This window comes from Adiantum capillus-veneris, chromosome 9 (assembly GCF_014529385.1).
Source record: "Adiantum capillus-veneris isolate H3 chromosome 9, ASM1452938v2, whole genome shotgun sequence".
Lineage (NCBI taxonomy): Eukaryota > Viridiplantae > Streptophyta > Polypodiopsida > Polypodiales > Pteridaceae > Adiantum > Adiantum capillus-veneris.
In genome coordinates this window covers 125,701,909-125,726,282 of record NC_140939.1, presented here as the reverse complement: position 1 = coordinate 125,726,282, position 24,374 = coordinate 125,701,909, and the positions used below count along the sequence as shown (strand labels likewise).

Below are 24,374 nucleotides of genomic sequence, written 5' to 3'. Positions count from 1 at the left end.
GTGTTCTTTTCCCTTCTCAGTGCTCTGTGTAAAGTTAACAGGTAATTGAAATAGTACCGCCCTCTACGTTGTATAGGCCAGTTATACCGACCGCCCACTTACTAAGTGGGCAGCCCACTTAAATTAAAGCAAAGAGTTATAAAAAAACACTAGCGCTGAAGATGTATGGCTGAATTTAACCCGGCCTCCTCTCTCTCTCTCCTCATGCAAAAAGCACCGCCAGTCCCCCTCTCTTCTAGCGCCACCTCTTGTAGGTAACTTGGCTAGCTACGCACCGGCTATTCCTACCAGGTGCAGGAGCCTATAAAAGCAACCCTCTCTCTCTTAGACACACAGAAATCCCAGCGTTGCAACAAGGAGAATTACCAGCGGAGAATGTGGATGACCAAGCAGGGAATTAGCATCTTATCCCGAGATTTAAGAAGGATATGTACAAGCACTATTGTTGAGGACAACTGTTTAGAAGCAAGAGGCTTGTCATGGCTTCTTCTCGTATCTTCCTAGAGTCATCCTCCTTTAGAGGCCTCTGTAAAATTCCCCCTGCATAAGTTGTATCAAACTGCTGGAGGAAAGTAAGAGCCTTTGCCTTATCCTCAAAGCCGCTGAAAGTGTCAAACTTATAGTTGCACCACCTTCTTTGTAGGCTTTTGGCTTTCCCAATGCCCCAACTTATCATAGGGAATTGTCTGCAACATGAGCACTGTAATAGGGATCATCGGCCATTGACATTTTACGTCATTGGTGCCATATGTGACTGCTGGTTGGAAAAATCAGCCATGCCAAAATTGCCCTATGGCACCTCAAACCGGCCCTGGTTTCTCTGAAAGCCTTGCTGCATGCCGATATTACCATACATGGGCTTTGGCATCATGCCTTGCATACCCCCAAAGACTGTTCTTGGAATGTATTGCTGGTTTCCAGGCGCAAAATGCATTGCCTAGAAATTGGTTCCCTATCCATTTAATGCAACATGTGGACTCTGAAAAGTGGCGGACTGAACTGGTAAAACCTGTGGAATTGGCATCCTAACCACTTGTTCATGGACGGAAGAAACCTGTCTTGGAGCCCCAAGAGACTCCGCAATGTGCGAGTGCTCCCTATCCTACTGGGACGCGTGAAGGACCAGGGCTTGAGCCTCAATGGGCTCTACTGGCTGTGTGAGTTTCCATGTCTTCTGTGGCACTGGTGGCGCTTACCAAAAATCCATAAACCTTGGGTTCTGCACCAGTCGAGTAGAAACATTCAAAGTGGCAACCAACTAAGTCCTAAATGGATCATCTTCAAGTTGCCCACTCATAAAGCCCTGCACTGGTGGAGCATTTACATCAACAAAAGGTACAGACAGGGGTGGCCGTGAACTCTCGCCAACCTCAAACACCGTAGGTAATGCCTGCCTGTTCTACGAAGAGGAACCCTCTTCCATGATGCCTTTCCCTTTGTCAGTCATAGGGTAATCCCACGTTCCTGTACCATGTGTCTTCACCAAAAACCAACCGGGGCTCGCTTCTTGAGGAAAAAGTGATTCTGTCTCAGCAACGGAACCATGAAATGGGCCCATAGGGCGGTAGACTTTGGCTTTCACCCAAAACTTTACTTTAGACTTCAGGACACAGAGAAACTTTGCAAATAAAACTTGTAACTGGAATTAACATTTTGAACACCAAAGACTAGCGCCCCTTTCGGTATTTCTTTGTTCTTTTTGCGAATAGACAACCCGAACACTTTCACCTATCTCTCACCAAGTTGTCCAAGGCTGTAATTGCAGGTTTTTGACCCAATTTCGCCAACATAACGACACAAAACCCTTTGTAGGTCAAAAGTACACGCCAAGGACACTTTCCCCTGCGGCGGTTAAGAAGCTTTCCAGTCAACTACAAGTCAATTTCAAGGTGCTGTAATTCCTTGTTTTAACACTGTCAGGTGCCCAAAGCCCTATTTAAGCATCCCGAGGCTCCCCTGACTTTGTCCTGCAGTTAAGGTGCGAAACCCTAAACCTGCAAAAAAACACAACAGGCTGTAATTTTCTGCTTTGGATCGTTTTGGACGGAGCGAACACATCTACGTGTGTCTTTGATGCTCCCGCACACGATGGGACAGTTCCCATTTGAAACGGACGATTTTCACGCGAGAAAACTCTCCATTTTCGCAATCCTTCGTGATGGAATTGTGCGTACCTGTGGGGGATTAGCAATTAGCTAGTCCGGTTCTTGTTCAGAAGGCTCTTGCCTTGGCAAACGCGCAGAAGACCCCCAAAATTGTACATGATCATCTGAGAAGCCCAACTAGTGGGGCATTACCGTATGTGCCAAGGGGGGAGAGAGAGAGAGAGGTGCCAGAGAGAAAATCATCGCGCTATATATAGCAAGGGAGAAGGCAATCTTTCCATAAAGGTGTGATCACCTGCACCCACTATTCACACACACGTTGTAGTCACTTCCAGAGCAAAAATCAGCCCCCTCTCTTGAAATGGACACCTCCTCTTCATGCAGACTGGGAAAGTGCATATGGAGCTGCCATGTGTCGAGTTTGCCTCTTTTGAGTTAACTTCCTAGTACCCACCAACTTACAAGTGTAGCAAGGAGCCTAAAAGACTTTGAACTGAGCCTAAACACTCTTTTACTGCTCGGATTCCAGTGTCAACTGGCCCGACCATCTCGTGGCGACGTGCCCTTCTGATTGCGGGTGAAACGGCCGATGCGGATGAAACTCTCGGCCATCGGCTGTTTCACATAGGCCACACAATGTCCATCCATTTGTGACTTCAAAAAGAGGGTCCCAAAAATTAAATAAAAATCAAGGGAAAGACACCAACAACTAAGATTGGTGGTTGCCACGCCTCGTGACAGAAACCAGTATTAAAACCAAAGTCTAACAGTTCAAATCGGCACTGAGACGGATTTAAAACAGATAGCATCCATTTCAAACAAATTTCAAGCAATACTTTCTCAAACAATGTTCAAAAGTATCTAACTATAAAACAACTAGAGAGAGTTCATTCAGGGTTTTGTTCAGACAACCGAACTTTGAGGATGACTGCCTTGCCCTTCTGCATCACGGTAATGGTTCAGTTCCGAACCTCGAGAGTCGCATTATTCTTGTCGTGCCAGGGCATGCCCAAGAGAATGTCGCAATTGCCCAACTTCATAATGTGGAAATCGGCTTTTCCATGATAATCTTGGATAGTCACTGGAAGAGCACCAATGAGCAGTACCACTTTCTGAGTTTGCCCCGTGGCTAGCTCAACTTCAATTTCTCCACCCTCTGCATCATAATCAAAGTGCATCTACTTTAAGAATTCTGGGTGGACCCACAAAAGGAAATCATGGAAAGAGGTGCCACAGTGCACGAATGATCTTCGGATCGGAACAATCAGTCTACCCTGAGCAAAGGCCCAGAACTAGAACTTTCTCTAGTGCTGATGGCATACTTTGTTTGCCATTGAAAGACGTGCTCACATTAGTTGACTGCTCTATGATTTAGACATGCCCTATGCCGGAGGACACCATAGGTTTAATTCCTCAAGACTATATGCGCAAGATTTTGCGCAAGCACAAATACCTAGATTAATTTCTAGGAAGACTATTCTTCTCCAAGATGAGAAGGCAGATTTGAGTTAACACATTCTCTAATAAGGAAACTTTCGATCTGTTGGAAAAACGTGAAAGGGGAGTTGCCTACGTGACTCGTAAGATTGATGATTGGTGAAAGATATCCTCGAGGAACTAGAGGAACGACATGAATTTCTCCTGAAGGAGTTGAGTACCCATCTACTTTCAAACCGGTAAGGTAAGTATTGAATTATTTAATTTTTGTAGAATTGAATTTCTAAGTTACTCTCCTACGAAAGAACCAGCTCAACTCACCATTGAGCAAGATTTGGAATTTTTCCGATTTTTCCCCGGGCAGTTCAGTTGGACCTCTTCAGTTGAGGACAACTGTTAATAAGTGAGAGGGATGTAGCTAGATTGGCTTTCTCTGAAGGAAAAATCATTCTAAATGAATTATTGGATTTATAATTGAGAGGGTTTTCTCATTGGAGACACCAAGAAAAATAATTAAATGAATTAATTGAATTATAAGTGAGAGGGTTTTTCTCACTGGAGACATCTGCGTACAAATATTTCTAGTGCGTCATTTACAATATGACGAGAGCACTGTGAACGGGAATATCTGTAAGGCCACCAAGAACAGATACTTTTGATGTGTCACATCAAATGGGTGGCAAGGAGCATTGAAAAGAAGTATTCGACCATCCGGGAATTGACATCTCTGATGCGTCATAGGATGGGTGACATAGAGCATCGCGAAGGAGATTGTACCGTAAGTTCGGTGAGAAAAGACTAGATGATGGGTATTATTGATGTGTCACAAGGTGGGTGACGGGAGCATCAAAAAGGGAATATCCAAAGTCAGGAGGATATTCCGAACTGTGTTAGAATTGTGCACAAGAATGAGCAAGCACTTGGATGAAGATGGGTTTAGGGAAAAGTTTGAGGAAACACAATTTCTTTCTGAGAAAGCATGTCGCTTTTCGGGAAAGCAGATGCTTTTCCATAAAGACGTTTATGTTAGCATTGCATTTGTGATGAGACTGCATTCAGGGACGCCTAGGTTGTGATTGTGTAAGCATTGTTTTCAGCTTATAAGGTTTTATTGAGTTTTTATCAGGTACAAACCGTTTTTAAAATAGGGCCAACTGCCCAATTAATAAGTGGGCAGCCACCGGCTTTAAAAAAGGCACAAAAAGAAATAAAAAACCCAGTGCTGCCTTTCTCTTGAAGCCCATGATTCCTCTCTCTTTCTGGCTGAGCGCAAGCAATCCCTTCTCCCTCTCTTTGGCGCCTTCCTCTCTGCCTTATTCCTGCCAGCACGACCACCCCTATTCTCGCCGGCTGCCAAGAGCTATAAAGGCAGATCCTTTCACTCACGGACACGGGAAAAAGCCAGCGCTAGATGCAAGGATAGGCTGCTGCAGAATTCAGCTGCGAAGACGACAACACATGGCTGCCCCGAGTGTACCGGATGACGCGAAGACCAAGTAGGTGAGTTCCATTGCAAAAAAGTGCATACGGAGAGTATTTCCAACGCGACAAGTTGCTGTTTTTCTCTGTTTTTCAGCCAATAAACATCGTAGATGGGGCTGATTTACAAGAAGGAACCCAATAACACACCTCTATTGTGTGTAGGATTGGAAGAGAAGGTTCTCTGCGACGAGAACTCTTCCAGAAAGTCGCTTTCTGAGAACCGAGTTGCATTCCGAGTGTCAAGACTTCAAAGGTAATGTTTTTTATGTTATGATCTCTCAGTTTTTGTCTGCACGTGTACTCCCTCTTCGCAAGGGAGTAGGAGCAGAGGAAGGCATGAGCCTCTACATGAGAAAAGTGCTCTAAGGAACTAGAGCCGGATCAGCCCAAGGGTTTCGTACCCGAGTTTGGAAGTAGATCCACGAATCTGAGAGTCATAGACTCTCAAAGTTGGGATCAGGAACTTGAGATTCTTAAGGAAGGGCTTCGCGCCCAAGAAAGCAAAGTTGTTGCTAGGATTTCTACTAAAGAGGACTCTGGGAATAGAGTCATAAACAAGTTGCAACGATGCCATGCCCCGAGTCTGGAAGGTGAGATCCAGAGGCAAGAACCTTGGTTCTCGAGCCTTGTGGTGTCGCCTATTGCCACCTCTCTCTGTGTAATCTAGCTCTAGTCTCTCAACACTAATCATACCTCATTCCGAGGCATAGGGCGACTACCTTGTCTCGAGTTAGATTGCCTTCCGTCACCTTGTGAGGCAAAAGAAGAGAGTGCATTTACATAAGGAGTTGTAACAACTATTCTTGAGTTAGAATTCAAGAGAGGCATGGAGACTCTTTTGAGAGCAGTGAGTACATGCACCCATTACTTCTGCGGAAACATGGAGACACTATGTGACTAGTCTCTATAGAGTGCCAACTTGGCATTCCCTACCAGTGCCACCGACATCTCGACCCCAAGCTGCACTATCAGTATGATATGTTATGCCATTGATAGACTACTCGCAAGCAGATCACATAATCATGATTATCTAGTTATTGAGCATCTATATCACGCCCAACATGCATTGGCACCTTTGTTGGCCCAATGCCCGCATGTTTAACAGAGCCATCTGTAAAGGATTTCATGGGAGCTAGAGCACTTACACTACTGTACGGATAATAAGGCTGGGGATCTTATGCTCCCTTGTAACTTGCACATCATCATGATAAGCCACGCATTGGACAGGCTTTACACTTGATTTTGAGCATGAGATGTGTCGTTGGGCAAAGCGAGCGAGGGTATCCAGCATGAGGACTGGCAGGATTTAAGAGAGGATTCTCCATGCTTGATCATGTACTTACACTTCCAGTCTCCAGATATCATTGAGGAGAGGAGGTCGTTGCTATTGCTGCTTTGTGGAAATTTGCAAAGCTTTTGATACAAATACCTAGGGTGAGACATATGCATAGATTGTATGATTTAGGTGTTTCAGGTGAAATTACATGGGATATCACGGCACTTTATGAGACAGTGGCAAGTCGAGTGCATGCACCAAAGGGACTATCACAAAGAGTTTACTCCACCATCAGAGTGAAGCAGACGTATCAATCTGGCTTGCACTTTTCGGTTAGTGTACCAATAGGTATAACAACTATAATGAGAGGGTGAGAGGTAAACACCTATCGGGCAATTCAATACCCATATTGCTTTATGCAGACGATATTGTTCTCATTGCTGACTCATCAAAGGGGCTACAGAGAGTTGGATGCATTTCAGAGCTATGCACAAAATAGAGATTTGTTTGTGAACCTTGGCAAAACCAAAATAATAATATTAGACACCAAAGCACAATGGATAAGGGCATCAACCCCAATGTTTACTTATGGTTAGGAATTGGTGGAGTATGTAGAGTCCTAAATATCTTAAATTCGTTTTTACAAGATCCTCTTTCTGCTTTGAGATTGGCACGACGATATGCAACCCTTCCACGGTTGGAGAGGATGTGCTCACTCGTACAGTGCTAGAGAATGAGCCCTTCTCTCATATTTTAAGGGCCTTGGCCTCTCAAAAGCAGTTACATGAAAAGCTTCAAGTTCTAAAAGCATCTGTCCCAAAAGCAACTAGCGCAAATTACGAATTACGCAGTGGAGGTCGTTGCTATTGCTGCTTTGTGGAAATTTGCAAAGCTTTTGATACAAATACCTAGGGTGAGACATATGCATAGATTGTATGATTTAGGTGTTTCAGGTGAAATTACATGGGATATCACGGCACTTTATGAGACAGTGGCAGGTCGAGTGCGTGCACCAAAGGGACTATCACAAAGAGTTTACTCCACCATCAGAGTGAAGCAGACGTATCAATCTGGCTTGCACTTTTCGGTTAGTGTACCAATAGGTATAACAACTATAATGAGAGGGTGAGAGGTAAACACCTATCGGGCAATTCAATACCCATATTGCTTTATGCAGACGATATTGTTCTCATTGCTGACTCATCAAAGGGGCTACAGAGAGTTGGATGCATTTCAGAGCTATGCACAAAATAGAGATTTGTTTGTGAACCTTGGCAAAACCAAAATAATAATATTAGACACCAAAGCACAATGGATAAGGGCATCAACCCCAATGTTTACTTATGGTTAGGAATTGGTGGAGTATGTAGAGTCCTAAATATCTTAAATTCGTTTTTACAAGATCCTCTTTCTGCTTTGAGATTGGCACGACGATATGCAACCCTTCCACGGTTGGAGAGGATGTGCTCACTCGTACAGTGCTAGAGAATGAGCCCTTCTCTCATATTTTAAGGGCCTTGGCCTCTCAAAAGCAGTTACATGAAAAGCTTCAAGTTCTAAAAGCATCTGTCCCAAAAGCAACTAGCGCAAATTACGAATTACGCAGTGGAGGTCGTTGCTATTGCTGCTTTGTGGAAATTTGCAAAGCTTTTGATACAAATACCTAGGGTGAGACATATGCATAGATTGTATGATTTAGGTGTTTCAGGTGAAATTACATGGGATATCACGGCACTTTATGAGACAGTGGCAGGTCGAGTGCGTGCACCAAAGGGACTATCACAAAGAGTTTACTCCACCATCAGAGTGAAGCAGACGTATCAATCTGGCTTGCACTTTTCGGTTAGTGTACCAATAGGTATAACAACTATAATGAGAGGGTGAGAGGTAAACACCTATCGGGCAATTCAATACCCATATTGCTTTATGCAGACGATATTGTTCTCATTGCTGACTCATCAAAGGGGCTACAGAGAGTTGGATGCATTTCAGAGCTATGCACAAAATAGAGATTTGTTTGTGAACCTTGGCAAAACCAAAATGATAATATTAGACACCAAAGCACAGTGGATAAGGGCATCAACCCCAATGTTTACTTATGGTTAGGAATTGGTGGAGTATGTAGAGTCCTAAATATCTTAAATTCGTTTTTACAAGATCCTCTTTCTGCTTTGAGATTGGCACGACGATATGCAACCCTTCCACGGTTGGAGAGGATGTGCTCACTCGTACAGTGCTAGAGAATGAGCCCTTCTCTCATATTTTAAGGGCCTTGGCCTCTCAAAAGCAGTCACATGAAAAGCTTCAAGTTCTAAAAGCATCTGATCCCAAAAGCAACTAGCGCAAATTACGAATTACGCAAATCCGTACAACATTGTGACATGAAACGTTTGGGGGTTTCGTGCTTTTCGCGGTTTCGAGGTTTCTGAAACGTTCCGTTTCGGAGCTCAAAGAAAGCGAAACACAGGTTTCGTTTTACATGTATGTACCCATAATTATACATTGTATATACATACAAATTCACCTATCAAGACATGTGAAATACCAAAATCTAGATGTGAGACTTGAGTCACGAGTGAACAAGGTATTGATTTTTTGTGGCGGCCTTTGTACACGGCTTAAAAAATCCCCACATGGGTGGTTTGAGGTCAACTGGTCAAGGAGGGGGCGCGGGGGGAGGGGGGGGATCAACGCCCGTTTCACCGAAACGTTTCGGTCATTTCGGGGTTTCGGAGGGCCGAAACACGTTTTTATGTCACTCGTATAGGTGCCACGTCAACATGTCAACGCATTTTGCAGGTTGTCCGTACAACTACCACGTCAGCATCTTCTACGCTTTTTTTTTTGTGTGTGTGTGTGTGTGTGTGTGTGTGTGTTGGTCTTGCTTTAGTTTTAATGCCTTTAGGTCCCCTGGGCCCCATCCCACGAGGTCCCATAAGTTGGTAGGACTTCTGCTGCTGCTTCTTCTTAGGGTTTAGGCCCCTCCGTCGGGATCTGCAGGTTGGCTCCGTTCTTCAGTGGCTTGACACTTCAACAGTTTGCGACAATGTGAGTGTGACAATGTGAGTGATGGAGAAAGAAAGAAGACTAACACCAGATGAGGTCCCAAAACCCCCGCCAAGGGCCCCCTTCTCTATTACTAGAGAGGTATTTGCTTTAGACATAGTTACCATCGGCACGTAAGAAATCGGCACGCGGAACGGGGAAAGGTAACAGGCATGAAATGCCATTCCCTATTAAAGACACTCACGTCTAAAACATGGAACGAGGATTTGGGACGGGAAGCTAGAATGGGGATGGTGAACAGAGACCTGAAAATGGCCATTTCCTTGAACTATGGAGCCTTTAGATTGCACAAATGTTGATACAATGGATCTAGATGCAGAGATGTTGATGGGATCTAGCTATGAATGCTTGGATCTGAGAGGCCAAGGGCTGAAAATGCAAATCGTTAGTGGGAAGTGCCGGGATTTGCAACTGCAACTAGGTATTGGGCTGATCTACTGATACCGGCCCGTAGGGAGGTACACTTTAGCTTTACCCAATTCTTTACTTTAACAACTTTAGGACACAAAGGAACATCACGAATAAACCTGTGACTAGAATTCAACACTTCAAGACATTTCACGACTTGGTAGCTAGAGCACTACCAAGCAGTCAACGACACCCTGTAGGCCCCAAAGACTGGCGCCCCTTTCGGTATTTCTTTATTCTTATTTAACTTGAGAAAAACCTGTAAACTTCTACAAGCTGTCCCACTTTTATCGGGCTGAAATTCCTCTACTCTAACCCGATTTCGGTAACATAACCACAGAAGAAGTCTCCATGGACAAAATCCCAATTACACGGTGACTTTCCACACACTTTAGAGCACTTTACAAAACCTAGCGAGAAATTACAGTACGTTGAATTCTCTGTTTTGCGCTCCGATTCGCGTGCCGATCACTTCTGTGGATAGCCCTCGAGCTTTCGCACCTCGTGGGAAATCTCTCTAAATGTCCTGTACAAGCACCCAATGCTTTCTCGAGGCTCCCCTGGCAAATAAACGATCCGAACACTTTCACCTAACCCTCACCAAACTGTCCAAACCTGTCCATGGCTGTAATTGCAGGTTTTTGATCCAATTTCGCCAGCATAATGGCACAGAAATCCCTATAGGTCAAAAGCATATGTCAAGGACACTTTCCCTTACGGTATGGAAGCTTTCCAGTGAACTGCGGGTCAATTTCAGCATGCTGTAATTCCCTGTTTTGTCACTGTCAGGTGCCCAAAGCCATGTTTAAGCGTCGCATGGCTTTCTTGAGGCTCCCCTGACGATGTCAGGCAATTTAGGTGCGAAACCCTAAACCTGCACAAAAACACAGCAGGCTGTAATTCTCTTGTTATGGGCGGAGCGAACACGTCTACGCGAGTGTCAGACGCTCCCGCACGCAATGGGACAGTTCCCCTGTAAATCAGACGAGTTTTCACGCGAGAAAACTTTCCGTTTTCACATTCCTTTGCGATGAAACTGTGCGTACCTAAAGGGGATTAGCAATTAGCTAATCCGGTTCCTGTACAGAAGCCTCTTGCCTTGGCAAACGAGCATAAAACCCCAAGAATTGTACATGGTCATTTGAGAAGCCCAACTAGTGGGGCATTACCATGTGTGCAAAGGGGAGAGAGAGATGCACGAGAGCAAATCGTCGCGCTACATAGAGCAAGGAAGAAGGCAAGCTTTCCATTAAAGCTATGATCACTTGCACCCACTACTCACACACACACACACTTTAGCACGCTTATGAGCTGAAATCAGGCCCCTCTTGAAATGGGCGCCCCCTCTTGCTGATGCTTGCGGCAAATGCATTTGGAGCCGCCATGTGTCCCTTATGCCTCTTTTGAGTTAATTTCCTAGTACCCACCAACTTATAAGTGTCGCGAGGGGCCTAAATGACTTTGAACTGAGCCTAGACACCCTTTTACTGCTTGGATTCCAATGCCAACTGGCCCGACCATCTCGTGGCGACCTGCCCTTCCTGATTGTAGGTGAAACTATCGGCCACCGACCGTTTCACACTGGCCATGCAATGTCCGGCCATTTGCGACTTCAAAAAGACGGTCCCAAAAATTAAATTAAATCATCGAAAAGAAACCAACAACTAAGGTTAGCAGTTGCCATGTCCTCGTGACATCTACTAATACCAATGTCGAGGGTGCTAATGATGACGATGAAGATGGTCTGAAATCAGAAAACGTTGGCCGACCTGATGGCAAAATTCTGAAAATGCCGGTGTGACAGGCTGGATCTGCGACAATACAGCGAGGTTAGGGCTGAAAACTGCTAGCGCTAGGGCTGATCTGGTACTGCAGTGTTGATCAGCTACTATAGGCTGAGAATGCTGAAAAACCTAGAGGATTGCTACTTGAGGTGGAGATCTGCAAGTGGTAGAAGGAGACGCCATGATATGTTGAGGCTCTAGCAAAACACCAAGGACACTATTGCTGTTGAGGGGTACTGACTGACTTCATGCAATGGGTGACCTAAGGGTCACTTATATGGGTTGGACATGCTGGGTCAAGGAGGGCTCTAGAAAATTCCACGAATTCATATGATGCTCATTGCTGGTAAATGTCACTTATTAATAATGTCCCCATTATTAGATAAGAGGTGCTTTGTATGCAGATAACTACCTAGGCCAGGTACTATAAACTCAAACGGGAACACTCCCAATGCCTACACCTAGCAGACACTTGCGGTGCTCGTGCAATCAAAGGGTTTGCAACTACTCTTAAGTGTCTGGATATGCATGTCCTGCGTACACGCTCACCAAGGTGCCAGAACACTTCCTAGGCAGTCCTAAACCCTAGCAGTAGGAGTTAGCTTGTCCACATGCACATGTGCGTGTGACACCCACGCATGCACATTGGACATTGTTTCATGATTATGTCGTCTTATTATTTGTAATTGTATGTTCTAGCAGACATAACCCATGCTCCAAGCATCAAACCTTTCTGCGTCCTCGATATACATGAGTTGACTCACGAACACCCTTTAAGTTATGTAGGTGAGAATCTTGCATTATCTATGTTCTAACCCTTGGCATGGGTCCACCAGAATTTGTGACTACTTACCAATGGCCATCTCAAGTGCACTATTCTAACTATCTTTCAAAGAAGGAAAACAAGCTTAGTGTTATAGGCTAACACTAAGCTTAGTGTTATAGGCTAACAAGCATAGTATTATAGGCTAACACATAATTAAAAAGGATACGAATTCCAAATTCTTTTTTCTAGTAAGTTGTGACAAGAACTCCACCTCACAATGTCTCCTCTCAAGTGTTAAGTTCTCTTTCAGTTCAAGTATTTGAAGTGTCTGCAAATATGTTCCATTGTTGTGAAGTTGTTCCAGACAATCTTCCAGTCGGCACATGATGCCTGGTTACAATGGTATCAGCGTTCAACATTTTGCTTTTCCAGCATCCTACCTACATAACCACAATTGGAACGATGGAATCGAAATATATTACAAGGATCATCATCAACAATATTTTAGAGTTGCTTTCCCAGCATCCACAAGTCAATCTATCATAAGTAAGACGCACACTTTTGTATGCAGCGTGTGTTATAGTGGCACATCAACATAGGAGGGTAATACAAGACATCAGAGCCAGACACTAGAGACATCTTCAAGAGGGACGGTAGCGGAGGACTATTGCCATGTGAAGATTACTCAAGTTCTTATCAAGCTCCCCTCTGTACATAAAACTACACGAGGATCTACTGAGTCTAGGATTCTGGTCTCTCAAGAGATATTCCCTTTGCAATGCTCTAGTCACCCATTCCGTGGTGCATTGTCCCTTCAAATTAAAAAATAAGTAATTTTTCATGAGTATTACTTGTAATTCATTGATGCAATGTTTATTAGTGGCACAAAGTAAATCATCTTCTAATGCTCAGCATTGTCTCCGTATTATTGAAACACCCTTAGAGCAAGCAATTGGCCAGACTTCGAAATAGGACGCGCCGGAAAAATTCAATTGAAGTTTGCAAAAGCAATTTGATTCTGAACCTGTAAGGAGGATACGCTACCAAAACACACTCCATAGCTCTGTCAGATTGATCGTATTCCTGGCTGCAGAGAATAGATTTCACAAGTTTAAAAGAGACACTCTTACCAGGAAACAATCGCCAAAAAGAAGGTTCTTCCACCACTATCTCTTGCAGCCTGGCTGCTGTGTTGGTTATCAGCCTTCTTGAGTCCAGCCTACAGTTGAGCTGAGCAAAGGAATTTTCTACGTGAGCAAATTAGAGAAGCCCCCACAATTAAATTACAGAATTACAGCATATAATCAAAGCTTTCTGCGTCATGCAAAAGGAAAAGAAGCACAATGGCGAGCTTCAACACTCCTTTCCAAGTTCGTGGAAGTACACTCAGCTTTAAGCTACGACTATGGTGTAAAGAACAAAACCTTGGGGTGTCTCGAACGCAGTGCGAAGGCCCAAGCTCCCATTTCTTAAGGGGTCGAGCAGCCGTTCGCGTACACCTCCGAGCTGCTCGTGTGAGGTTGATTAAGTAAATGAAGTTACACAGCGTTGGGGTTTTAGGAGGGGTTTGGAATTCTCCGGTTTTCTGTTGCAAACGTGGTGAGTTCGAATCTATCTATCTATTTTATCTATGCTATCTATACTATCTATAATCTATAATATCTAGCTATAATCTATAATATAGTATAATGGCAAACTGAAAACCTGCTCACATGTCAACATATCCGGACTTGGGCTTGGGAATGATGTTATCCATAACTTGTAATGATGTTCAACTCTTTAGGTTGGGTTATCCATCCATAACTTGTAATGATGTTCAACTCTTTAGGTTGGGTTTAGCCAGGCCGATGCAAGCACAAGCTCAAAAAACCTCCACATAAACACTACTTTCAAAAGGTAATGTCAATAAATGTAATGGGGCTAATTGGTACGTTAGAATGTATAGCATACATAAACGCATGGAAGGCACTTAAACTTATAGTTTGTAGAATTCAGAAGTCTCCAGCTTTGCAACTTTTTCGATCGATCAAAATTGATAAACCATAAACATAATGAAGTGAATAAAAGAATGAGAGAGAAAATTGAGACACGCTGCATTAAGGGTAAGATTTTTTCAGGTAGACCTCACCCCCCACCCCTCAAAAAAAGGGAATTCCATTGCCATAAATAATCACCAACATTAAGAGCTTTCTATGAAACTTTGACCCATTTTTCTTTTTATTATATTCTTCAAATTTTGAATTTGTAACTTTTTTTGTTTTCATCACGCTTCGATTACTTTTAATTTAATTGATGTTTAATATACTATCAACTTGTACTTTGACCTCAATATATGGTCTAATTTTGGCTAGGTATGTCATTGTTTTATTACACAAATTAATTCCTTAATATCCTGTCTGTATTTCATATTTTGACACATGGTCGTACCCTTGGCTTGTTATGTCATTGTTGACCATTTATAACATATGCTCAATAACCATAGTACCATCATCGTCTTTGACACATGTCTCATTGATCGACTAGGTGTGTCATTGTACAAAGTGGTTGCATGCTTTGTTTGTATAATGTAATGCTTTGCAATCATATCATACGGCTAGATGTGAGTGTTAGCAAAGAATTTTCACGTCCTCAGCTATTTCTATTTTGGCAATGGTTATATCCTCAGCTAGGTGTATTGTTATGGATGTAACAAAAACGTACAATAGCTAACTACCTTTTTTCATGCTCTGCACATGGTTGCACTACTCGACTAGGTGTGTCGTCCCATAAAAATGGTTGTGTAATTTGTATGAAGGCTTACTCTTTGGCATAGACTCTGCATATGGTCATATTTTGGCTAAACGTGTCATTGCATAAACCAAAAAAATTTGTTTCCTTGATAATATTGTTGCTTTTGTGTGTGCATGCATGTATTGTATACTTTGATTGTTCCATGTTATGTAGATTCGATGGAGCCTTTGCTTGGTGGGGTTAACGATGGCACATGGCTATATTTTCTCGACTATGTTTGTCATGGTGAAAACATCACCAAATCACAACTTTTTTAGTATTTGGGATCCTTGTAGGGTGGAGCCTTTGCTTGGTGGTGTTGATAGCTACATTTTCTCGATTATGTGGGTCATGGTGAAAACATCACCAATTGCTACTTTTCCAGTGTTTGAGATCCTTGTAGACGATTGTGTAAGATCCTCGAATTTTGGATCTCTTTTAAAAAGAAGAAAAATATATTTTCAATGCACGTTACTTTATTTTTTGGTTTAAAATGCTTGTTGTGCAGTGCTATGATATTTTAATGTGGAAAGCACGATCCTTTTCAAATTCTATTGTCAAACAAACACTTGGTAAAGTTTTGGAAAAAATCTTTTTTCTTGCTTTTTTTGCTTTTCGGTGCTTTTTTGCGAAAAGCAGAGCCAAATCCTTCTTCTACTAGGTCCAAGGGAGTTAAGGTTCAACTTTATAAAAAATTACTTTTTTGTGCTTTTCAGTGAAAAGCGGCTTCATTTCCTAACTCGAGTAGACCATGTGAAGCCATGTTCTAATTTTAGAAAAAATTACATTTTAGCATTGTAAATATGTCGGGGTGGTAAGATGACCATCATAATTAAGCAAGGGCTTGACGGTGTTAGGTCACCTACGATCGCATTAATTGTCACGATTCTTTTGTAATTGATTAAAATATCCTTGGAAAGTGGATGGCCCAAGTTGACTTCTAAAAGCAAAACCTTCTTTTTAGCAAAGAGGGGAGTTTTTCCTTAACTTTAAATTTGCTTTTAACCAGAAAAGAGGGCGTCCTATTTTTGCTTGGGGGCTACTCTAGTCTGTAGGAACTACATATAAAGGAGCAATAGAGGTCGTATATTAGTTGTTGATAGATACATAGAAACTTAGTGAAACTCTACATACATATCATATGGAGGTGGTGCAAGCTCTCCATCACCATTTCCATAACAAGCTCTCTCTCGTTTGTGGGAAGAAGAAGAAACCATCTCTACCATGAGCTTCCTATAATATCTGAAGTTTGATTCCACCTTGATTTGGAATACAAAGACGATTACCAAAGTAAAGGTCATCTCCTTCAACGTAAAAGCCTTTGATTTGTCTTTCTTGCTTCTCTGTGCGATTATTTAAGTTCAGCAAGTACAGAATTTTTAAGTAATGCGGGTCATTAGTCATACCTTCTTGAATAAGGTCATTTAAAGAAGTAGTAGAGGTTGTGAGAGCCGCTACATTACTCTTCCGCCTTAAAGCATCGGCCACAAGATTTTCTTTTTGAGGCTTATATTCAATTCCAAAATCATATTCACATAACAACTCCATTCATCTTCGTTGCTGTATAGAAGGTCAGGTTGGGTGATCCACTTTAGGCTTTTATGGTCGGTATGTAGTTCAAATCTCCTTCCAAGAAGATAATGTCGCCATACTTTAAGAGCATGCACAACGGCCAATAATTTCAAGTCATGTGTAGGATAATTTAACTCATGTATACGTAACTTACTAGATTCATAAGCTACTAGTTTTCCTTCTTGAGACAGATTACCACCAATTGCTTGTCCACTTGCATCAGTGAGCACTGTGAATGTCTTTGAGAAGTGAGGAAGCTGTAGTATCGGAGCATTCAACAAGGCTTCTTTGAGTTTCTCAAAACTAGCTTGAGAACGTTCATTTCAAGTAAACACTTTAGCCTTCTTAAGCGTATTAGTCAATGGAGATGCAATCTTAGCATAACCCTCAATAAATGTACGATACCATCCAGTCAAACCAAGAAAGCCACGTACTTCTCGTACTGATTTTGGTGTAGGCCAAGCTATGACAGCTTCAATCTTACTTGGATCAGTAGAAACACCATCCTTGGATACAATAAATCCCAAATATTCCACCTTGTCAGCGAAGAAGGTGCATTTGTTACGTTTGGTATAAAGTTGATTTTGACGGAGAAGTTCAAGTACTCGTTGTTCATGTTCTTCTCTGTTTCATGAGTACCAAGATATCATCAAAGAAGACAAGAACAAAATCATCAAGATGTTCTCGAAATATGTCAGTCATGAGACGATTGAAAGTTTCAGGGGCATTAATAAGTCCAAAAGGTATAACTATAAATTCATAATGTCCAAAACGAGTATTAAATCCTGTCTTTGGTATGTCTTCCTCCTTGATTCGGATTTGGTAATACCCTAACTTAAGATCAATCTTTGTGAAAATAGAAGATCCGTGTAATCGGTCAAGCAGTTCAACAATCCTTGGTATTGCATACTTATTCTTGATTGTTACCTAGTGCAATCCACATCAATACAAAGACGTAGAGTACCATCCTTCTTTCAATTAAAGAGAACAAGAGTACTCCATGGAGAAACGTTGGGTCGAATGAAGTCTTTTTCAAGGAGTTGTGTTAATTGCTCCTTGAGTTCCGCAGATTTAGGTACTGACATCTTGTAAGGTCGAGAAGCGTCTTTACAATGTATGTGAGCATCATTGGCTTTAAGCCAATCCATTCCTAAAATTCCATTGTAAATTCCTATGGGTAAGACTCTGAAGTTTGCAGAAGTATTATGACCATCCAAAAAAAAAAATCAAATTACCTACTGAAGTAGAAGATCTAACCTTCCTACCCGTAGCTAATTCTACAGTAAGGTCTATCAGATGTCCAACCCCGGGCAAAGGCATGTGGCCTTTACTCCAACAACCTCTCACTTATTGGCACATTCGCCTTTAAGTGTGGGGTAGAGGCGATGTGCTTTTGCCTAGGGCCGGACATTTGGTGCTCGACTGGCCACTACCTTCCTTATTCATGTAAATATATACTGAATAATAAGATCCTCACTTTGAGGTCGGGTCCACCCACCCATCATTTTCTTCTCCTTCTCCCCTTCCCCGCATGTACGCACGCACATCCGCACCGCCACTATATATTTGAGATCTATTCAAAGTTAACTAGATAATTAAGATTGCAAGACTCAATAAAAGAATTGCAGGTTTATTGAAACCCTTCCCTCTTATTCACCATGTGGAAGTAGATAAGAAAATAACTATCAGTAAAAACATAAGAGAGAGGAAGACAGAGCTACGAAAGAGCTTTGACGTGAGCCTAAACATGCATATGCTACTCTTACATGCTTTACATGCATGCGCGCGCAGGCACAGACAAGAAGATGGTGTATTTGTTTTAGTGTGATTCCATAGCTCGTTTAGGGCAAGAGAAGAAACTCCTCACCTCTGCTAGCATGAACATTTTGGTGATTTGTTAACATGTAACCTTTTTCATATCTACATGTCTTTGAGTGAAGTTGTCTGGCAATTGAGTAACAAAGAGTGAACAATAAAAAACATTAGTAGCATGAGCTTGTACTAATGTATTGCTACTTTCAAATGTTTATTAAATGAAACACAACACAGTATGTTGAAGGCACTTAATTGGTTGCTCTAGTCTACTTAAATGGAGCCTATGTTGTATGGAATCAAAAGCAAAGTGGGTTCAAAAAGCTTTTAGAATTGTAAAAATCTTACTTTGATCAAAATATTTCTTTGATTGTTTTAACATTTGTGAATCCTTTTGGTTATTCCATGTTTTTAAAAAGTATTAGACACACATTTTATTTACAATGCAACTAAACATCTCTATTGCCTCTAGAGAAATATTATTGTATTTACAATGCAACTAAACATCTCTATCTTCTCTAGAGAAATATTATTGTAGGCTTCTATGGTTTATAGAAAAACCAAACATGGACAATTTCCTTTTATGAAAAAACTTAGAAAAAGGATTGTGCGGGGGTAAAGTGTGTGTATTTTTAGTTATCAAAGAATACACATGCGTCTATTTTAGTTCCAAGTCATTTTCAAGTAAGTACCTTATAAAAACCCATGTGTGCTTGTACCATATTAGGGTTACATATCATTTGTTCTCCTATACTCTCAAAATCAACATGGCTCCATTACAAGTTATACCATTTGCCTTGTGCTTTTACTAGTGAGAATATACTTGTGGATCTTGGATTTCTCATCTTACTAATAAGGTTTTGGATCTCTAAATAATAGTTTATTACTCCTTTTGCAAGTTTTGAATTCTTGGTGTTTCATACTACTTGAGATGAGAAGAAATAGAATAACAAACTTATCAAAATGTAAGATAAGCTACCACCATTACAAGCATACCCAAGAATGGGGTATTTAAGATCTTATAACCTTGAGTGAATAAGGACTTACATTGTAAGGAAAATCTTGGATCAAGTGCCAAAATATATAGAGATCCCATGTTATACAGAATTATACAAAAATACCTCTATGCAAGGCATATTGGCCTAGAAGAATGAATCAATGAGATTGTGACGAGGTTGATTGGACCTAGCTGTAAAAATCACTTCTTTTCCTCGACTTTTGTAGAAAGAACAAAATTATAATGTTCAAGAAATTCTTGATTTTGTGCTTACCTTATACAAAAATCAACTTGTGCTTCTTGTACTTAGGAATAGAAAGCGATGCATTAGAGACATATCGAGAACCAATCGACGTTACTAGACAAAGATGCACCCAATTTATGATTGCATAAAGCCTACCCCAACCACTTCTAACATACCTCTAGCTTACTCAAGTACATCTTGTACATCTCCATCAACAAGGAGATGATCTCCCATTAGAGCTTACATTTGTGCTTCCATCATTAAATCAAGGCAACAAAGTATCTTAGACATCTTTTAAAGTCACTTCCGTCTCCTTCGGTACAAGCTAACCAGGCTAAAGTATATCTTCTACAAAACTACATCTTGAATAATCAAGATGCGCATGGTGCAAGAGGATACTGATACAACCTCAAACCTTTGCTTTCTAAATCTTAACCAATGAAAACATAATTACAAGCTTTATCATCCAATGTTTTCTTTTTTTTCCTAGGCTCAAAGAATAGACCAAGCAACCAAGGACATGAAATTGACCAATAGATAGATTCTTGCATGCCAAGCTTCGTGAAAAGTGGTAGACCATGGTTCTTTAGGGGGACACCTATTGATTACATATATCACACATAACGAACTCGGGCGAAACACGTGACAAAACTGACATGTAACTATACAGCATGCCAACTCCAAAATGACCTATTTTACCTCGTAAGAACATTTTGTTGAGCGCTCTACAATAATATACATTGGCATTTTATTCCATGACTTACCAAAAATGCATCTAACTCTTTGGTGTAAGATTGCGTGCATTATGGATAGCTGCCTATCTGATGATTAATTTAGTCTTTCCATTTCTCTTTTCTTTATGGAAATGATGTTTTATATTTCAAGCTGCCATCTGATACATCAAGCATAGCTGGCGAGCTTCTTGACCATTTCTTAGTGTCGCTCTCTTCTGAAGACAGCCAGCATCTAACAACACAATTAACATTACAAGATTTTCAAACTTTGAAACAAGCAAATAAGACAAGGTTTTCATATAAGTTGCTATAGTTTGTAGTCTGTCTTAAGTCCAGAAATTTAGGTACCATCATTGGTTCTCACATCTCAAGACCACCTTAGAATTGCAGCAAAGAGGTGTAAGCCATTTTTTCTCAAGCTGCTACATTACAATTTACGATGCACACCGTAGTTGCAACAGAAGGCCTTCCCGTTTGGAAATGAACCAAATAGCTCTCTCATTACTAAAGAACTGCGATTCAAGAAGAGCACCAACGAGCATAATGAACTACCACATCATCATCCACAATTCAAAACTACAGCCGATGGAAAAGTAGGGGATCACTCAACTAATTTCTGCATGGCCCCCATCTCACCTCAAGAAACCTTAAAGGTTAACTTGTAAGGCATAGAGCCCAGTACTTCATGAGCAAAACCTTGGTCGGGTAAAATCAGGCTGCTACTTTCTGAGACTCTTAGCTAGCCTTGATAATCATCCCTCTGGATGAGCTTTCAAGAATTGGAAATGGCTGTAATTTATGCAGATTTTATCTTCGGAGATGATGAATCCGCAAGGTGCGACAGTGTGTAGTACCCTGGCACCATCAGCATTGTTGCCAAAACTGCAAGTGCCTTCAAGGTCTGGAACAGATTGAACTGCACACACAAGGGACAAGGCAATCAAGCTCACATCACTGCCTTTACAACCATCAAATAGCATTACACCACGGACTTCATCCAACATAAAGTCTCCAATAGAAAGGACACTTTAAAAAAAATAGTGTCCTTGAGATCAATATAAGGAAACCACAATTTCACATGCATACAAGCATGCCATATATCACATACACCACATATATACAATGCATATTATATGGACGCAATGATGTAGACATGCATGCATGGAAGGACATGACGTGCACACCCATGAACGAATTTATTAGTTGTCCGCGTACCCCATACCCTTTAAGCTCACTACCCAACAACCCTAATAGCTGCAAAAGGAGCACAGGAACACGCCCCACAGCCTTCTTCGAGTTGAAGTTAGAACAGTAAAACTTGTTACATAATGCCATTTTAATCACTAAGCTAAAGTAGCACAAAACAATGCAAATTCCTACTACTGACCTTCAGCCAAAATAGGACATACAATCCCAAGATACTTGCAATACCCAGATGGAAGAAGAGAGCAGCAACTGTAGGAAGCCCTGATGATGGGAAGTTCTTCATGTTTGTGTTGAGCAGCTTCAACTACAAACACAGATGAAACAAAAGAGTTGGAATTCCTTAAAGACTTGTAGAAACAATATAGATTCTCGTATTGCCTGAATAAACATAGAGCAAAGCATGCAGTACCCCAACTAGGAATCCCAACAAAGGGACTAGAGAGAAGATCAAGAAAGGATTTGACAGGGTCGGAGGTGCTCGTTTGTCAGCGGGACGGAAAATGTGGGTAATCTCAGGCTTTGGCCCATACTTTGATGTGGCTAGTGCAAGAGCGCTTGGCTTCACTGTCCCTTCGGGTGGTTCTGGCAGGTCCAGTTCCACAGTTCCCAAGTTCCACATGACCGGATTTTCCTGGTTGAAACAAACAGCAGTTTTTGTCAAAAAACAGAAGGAATCTCACAAACCATTCCTTACACAGACAAGGAAGATCTTGACAAAGCAGGTCTTTAGTGAACTCTTACCATGGCAGCATCTCCAATGATAATCTCAATCGTGTAGATGCCAGATAGATAGTTGAGCTTCTCCACCAGACCCAAAAGATCCTGTACCAAAAAAGGTAAAACTTTGCTTGTATGATATGTGACTAAACTGAGTGGTAGAAAGCACCAATTTGTAGAATGACAGAAAGATCAGATCAAACAAGCATACCAAATTCAGCTCCAGCTTTTGCTCACTAGATTTCAGTAGAAATAAGTGCTCCATGGTCTCGTGCTTCAACCTAAGAAAGGCCTAGAAAGGAAACAGTTAATCAGCTTTACAACCAAACCTTTGATCTACTCTTGACTCTACAAGAGCATAAAAATGCATATAGATTTGAACTTTTACTTAAAATAAGGTTTATCTATGTGAAGCACAAAGCCCTACTTGTTTGTTTGAGGAAAAGTCGTTGCGTAAAACATGCCTCAGGGCCACATCCCCAAGGTAAAGCAGATGTTAGAGATTACAAACAAGTCTTGCAACCATAGGAAAAATGAGTCAAACGTAACACTCATTACTATCGAAAGAAGATTAAAAAAATAGAGTTGGTCTCGACTTTACTCCTATTCCCAAGGGGGACTTTGAACACAGAACATAGCTCTTACAACTAGAGGATTTTCCTAAATCTGCAGAAAAAATCTTCCTTTGACAATGGACTTCCTAAATCTCACTATCTCAAAAAATAGCACTTTAAACTGCCACCGTTAATATGCTCCAAATAACTCTCTTTTTTCTCACTGCACGGGACCTCAGAAACTCAATCTACAAGTACAGTAAGCCAAAGTTGGAGGGAATACTCCACATTGCTAACAGAGGTCCTACTCTTGCACCGATAAAATTACACAAGTAATAATAAAGCCAAACTCTTTCGAGTGTAATTTTCCTCAACAAGATCACACAGCAAAATCAGTCTTACTGTCAGTCCAAAAGTGAAACAGTCCCAATTTCTAATGATACGTCGAAAGGATCATAAAATGGAACACCCAGTTCAAGAAGCACAGGCCCAGCCTAGTAGGCAGAAAATTGCCGTTTTATAAAGTACACAAAACCTGATGTGGCTTGAATGGTTCCTTGCTGGGTGAAAGCACATCCAATGCAAACCGCAACTTTTGGAGATGGGTTGCAAATAAAGCTACGACCTCCTTGGTTGATGGATTCCACCTATCAAAATCATATGGCATGTTAAAAGCATCAAACCGAATGTGAAAACATACAACATATTAAAGTGGCATTTGAAGGGATCAACAGGTTTGAGTCCCCTTTTGCTTTTGACATCAAAAGCATACAAGTTCTGATTCAAATAGATAAAATCCAAGCCAAAATTACCACCAAATCGGTTCACAGAATTTTAAGGTTCACATTTAAGCAGGCAGAAATAAGCATACCTTTTCGTGAAATCCGCACTGCCTGTGTCACTATCAAGCACGCCTACTTCAACTTCTGCAATAGAGACCACTCCAGTGACTAGGACCCTCCTTGTGGGATAAGTCTCTGCAGCATACTTGCCTTCTTTCAATAGCTTGACCTGCTTTTCACATTCACTAAATTGATACGAAGAACCCAAAAAAAAAAGTTGAATAGATTCGGCCAAAGCAATATTCACCTTGAAAGTGAGGTCATAGGTACCAATATCAACCTTGTTATGAACGATATTCAAGGTATGCGTAGCCTTATCTTCATCAGAGTCGAGCAGCTGAGACAGATTGGATCAGTATTATTTCTAAAGTTTACCACCTCAGATCTCTCTGTTCATAATTTTTTAATAATATTTTTACAGAATCATTAATCATCACACCAGTTATGCCAGATGAAGCCAATCAATATAATGGCAAGGCATAAAGCGGGATGGAGAGGGTTAAACTGAAAAGATGTTACAAAGATGAGAAAGCTAGTGGGGGGGAACCTCCAAAAGAGGGTACAAAGAGGCCCTCGCAAAACCAAAGAACAGATAATGTCAGC

General features: G+C 41.4%; 2 protein-coding genes across 3 annotated transcripts in view; both read right to left on the bottom strand.

Annotated features, from left to right (window-relative positions):
* Positions 1-13,904, bottom strand: part of LOC147451141 (polyribonucleotide nucleotidyltransferase) — a 92,609-nt gene extending 78,705 nt beyond the window's left edge. For both annotated transcript variants that reach the window (XM_086520105.1, XM_086520106.1), the window contains exons 1-2: positions 13,749-13,904; positions 13,455-13,554 (exon numbers count right to left, since the gene is read on the bottom strand). In XM_086520105.1, coding sequence (XP_086376231.1) covers positions 13,455-13,554; positions 13,749-13,790 — 142 coding nt within the window. In that variant the 5' untranslated portion in view covers positions 13,791-13,904. The remainder of the gene's footprint in view (positions 1-13,454; positions 13,555-13,748) is intronic.
* A 6,779-nt stretch (positions 13,905-20,683) lies between these two features.
* HAP6 (ribophorin II (RPN2) family protein) overlaps positions 20,684-24,374 on the bottom strand; it is a 44,885-nt gene continuing 41,194 nt past the window's right edge. Inside the window, exons 13-20 of the mRNA XM_086520104.1 lie at positions 24,019-24,108; positions 23,801-23,940; positions 23,465-23,576; positions 22,587-22,667; positions 22,400-22,480; positions 22,068-22,289; positions 21,840-21,962; positions 20,684-21,368 (exon numbers count right to left, since the gene is read on the bottom strand). Of these exons, the coding sequence (XP_086376230.1) occupies positions 21,249-21,368; positions 21,840-21,962; positions 22,068-22,289; positions 22,400-22,480; positions 22,587-22,667; positions 23,465-23,576; positions 23,801-23,940; positions 24,019-24,108 (969 nt within the window). The 3' untranslated portion in view covers positions 20,684-21,248. The remainder of the gene's footprint in view (positions 21,369-21,839; positions 21,963-22,067; positions 22,290-22,399; positions 22,481-22,586; positions 22,668-23,464; positions 23,577-23,800; positions 23,941-24,018; positions 24,109-24,374) is intronic.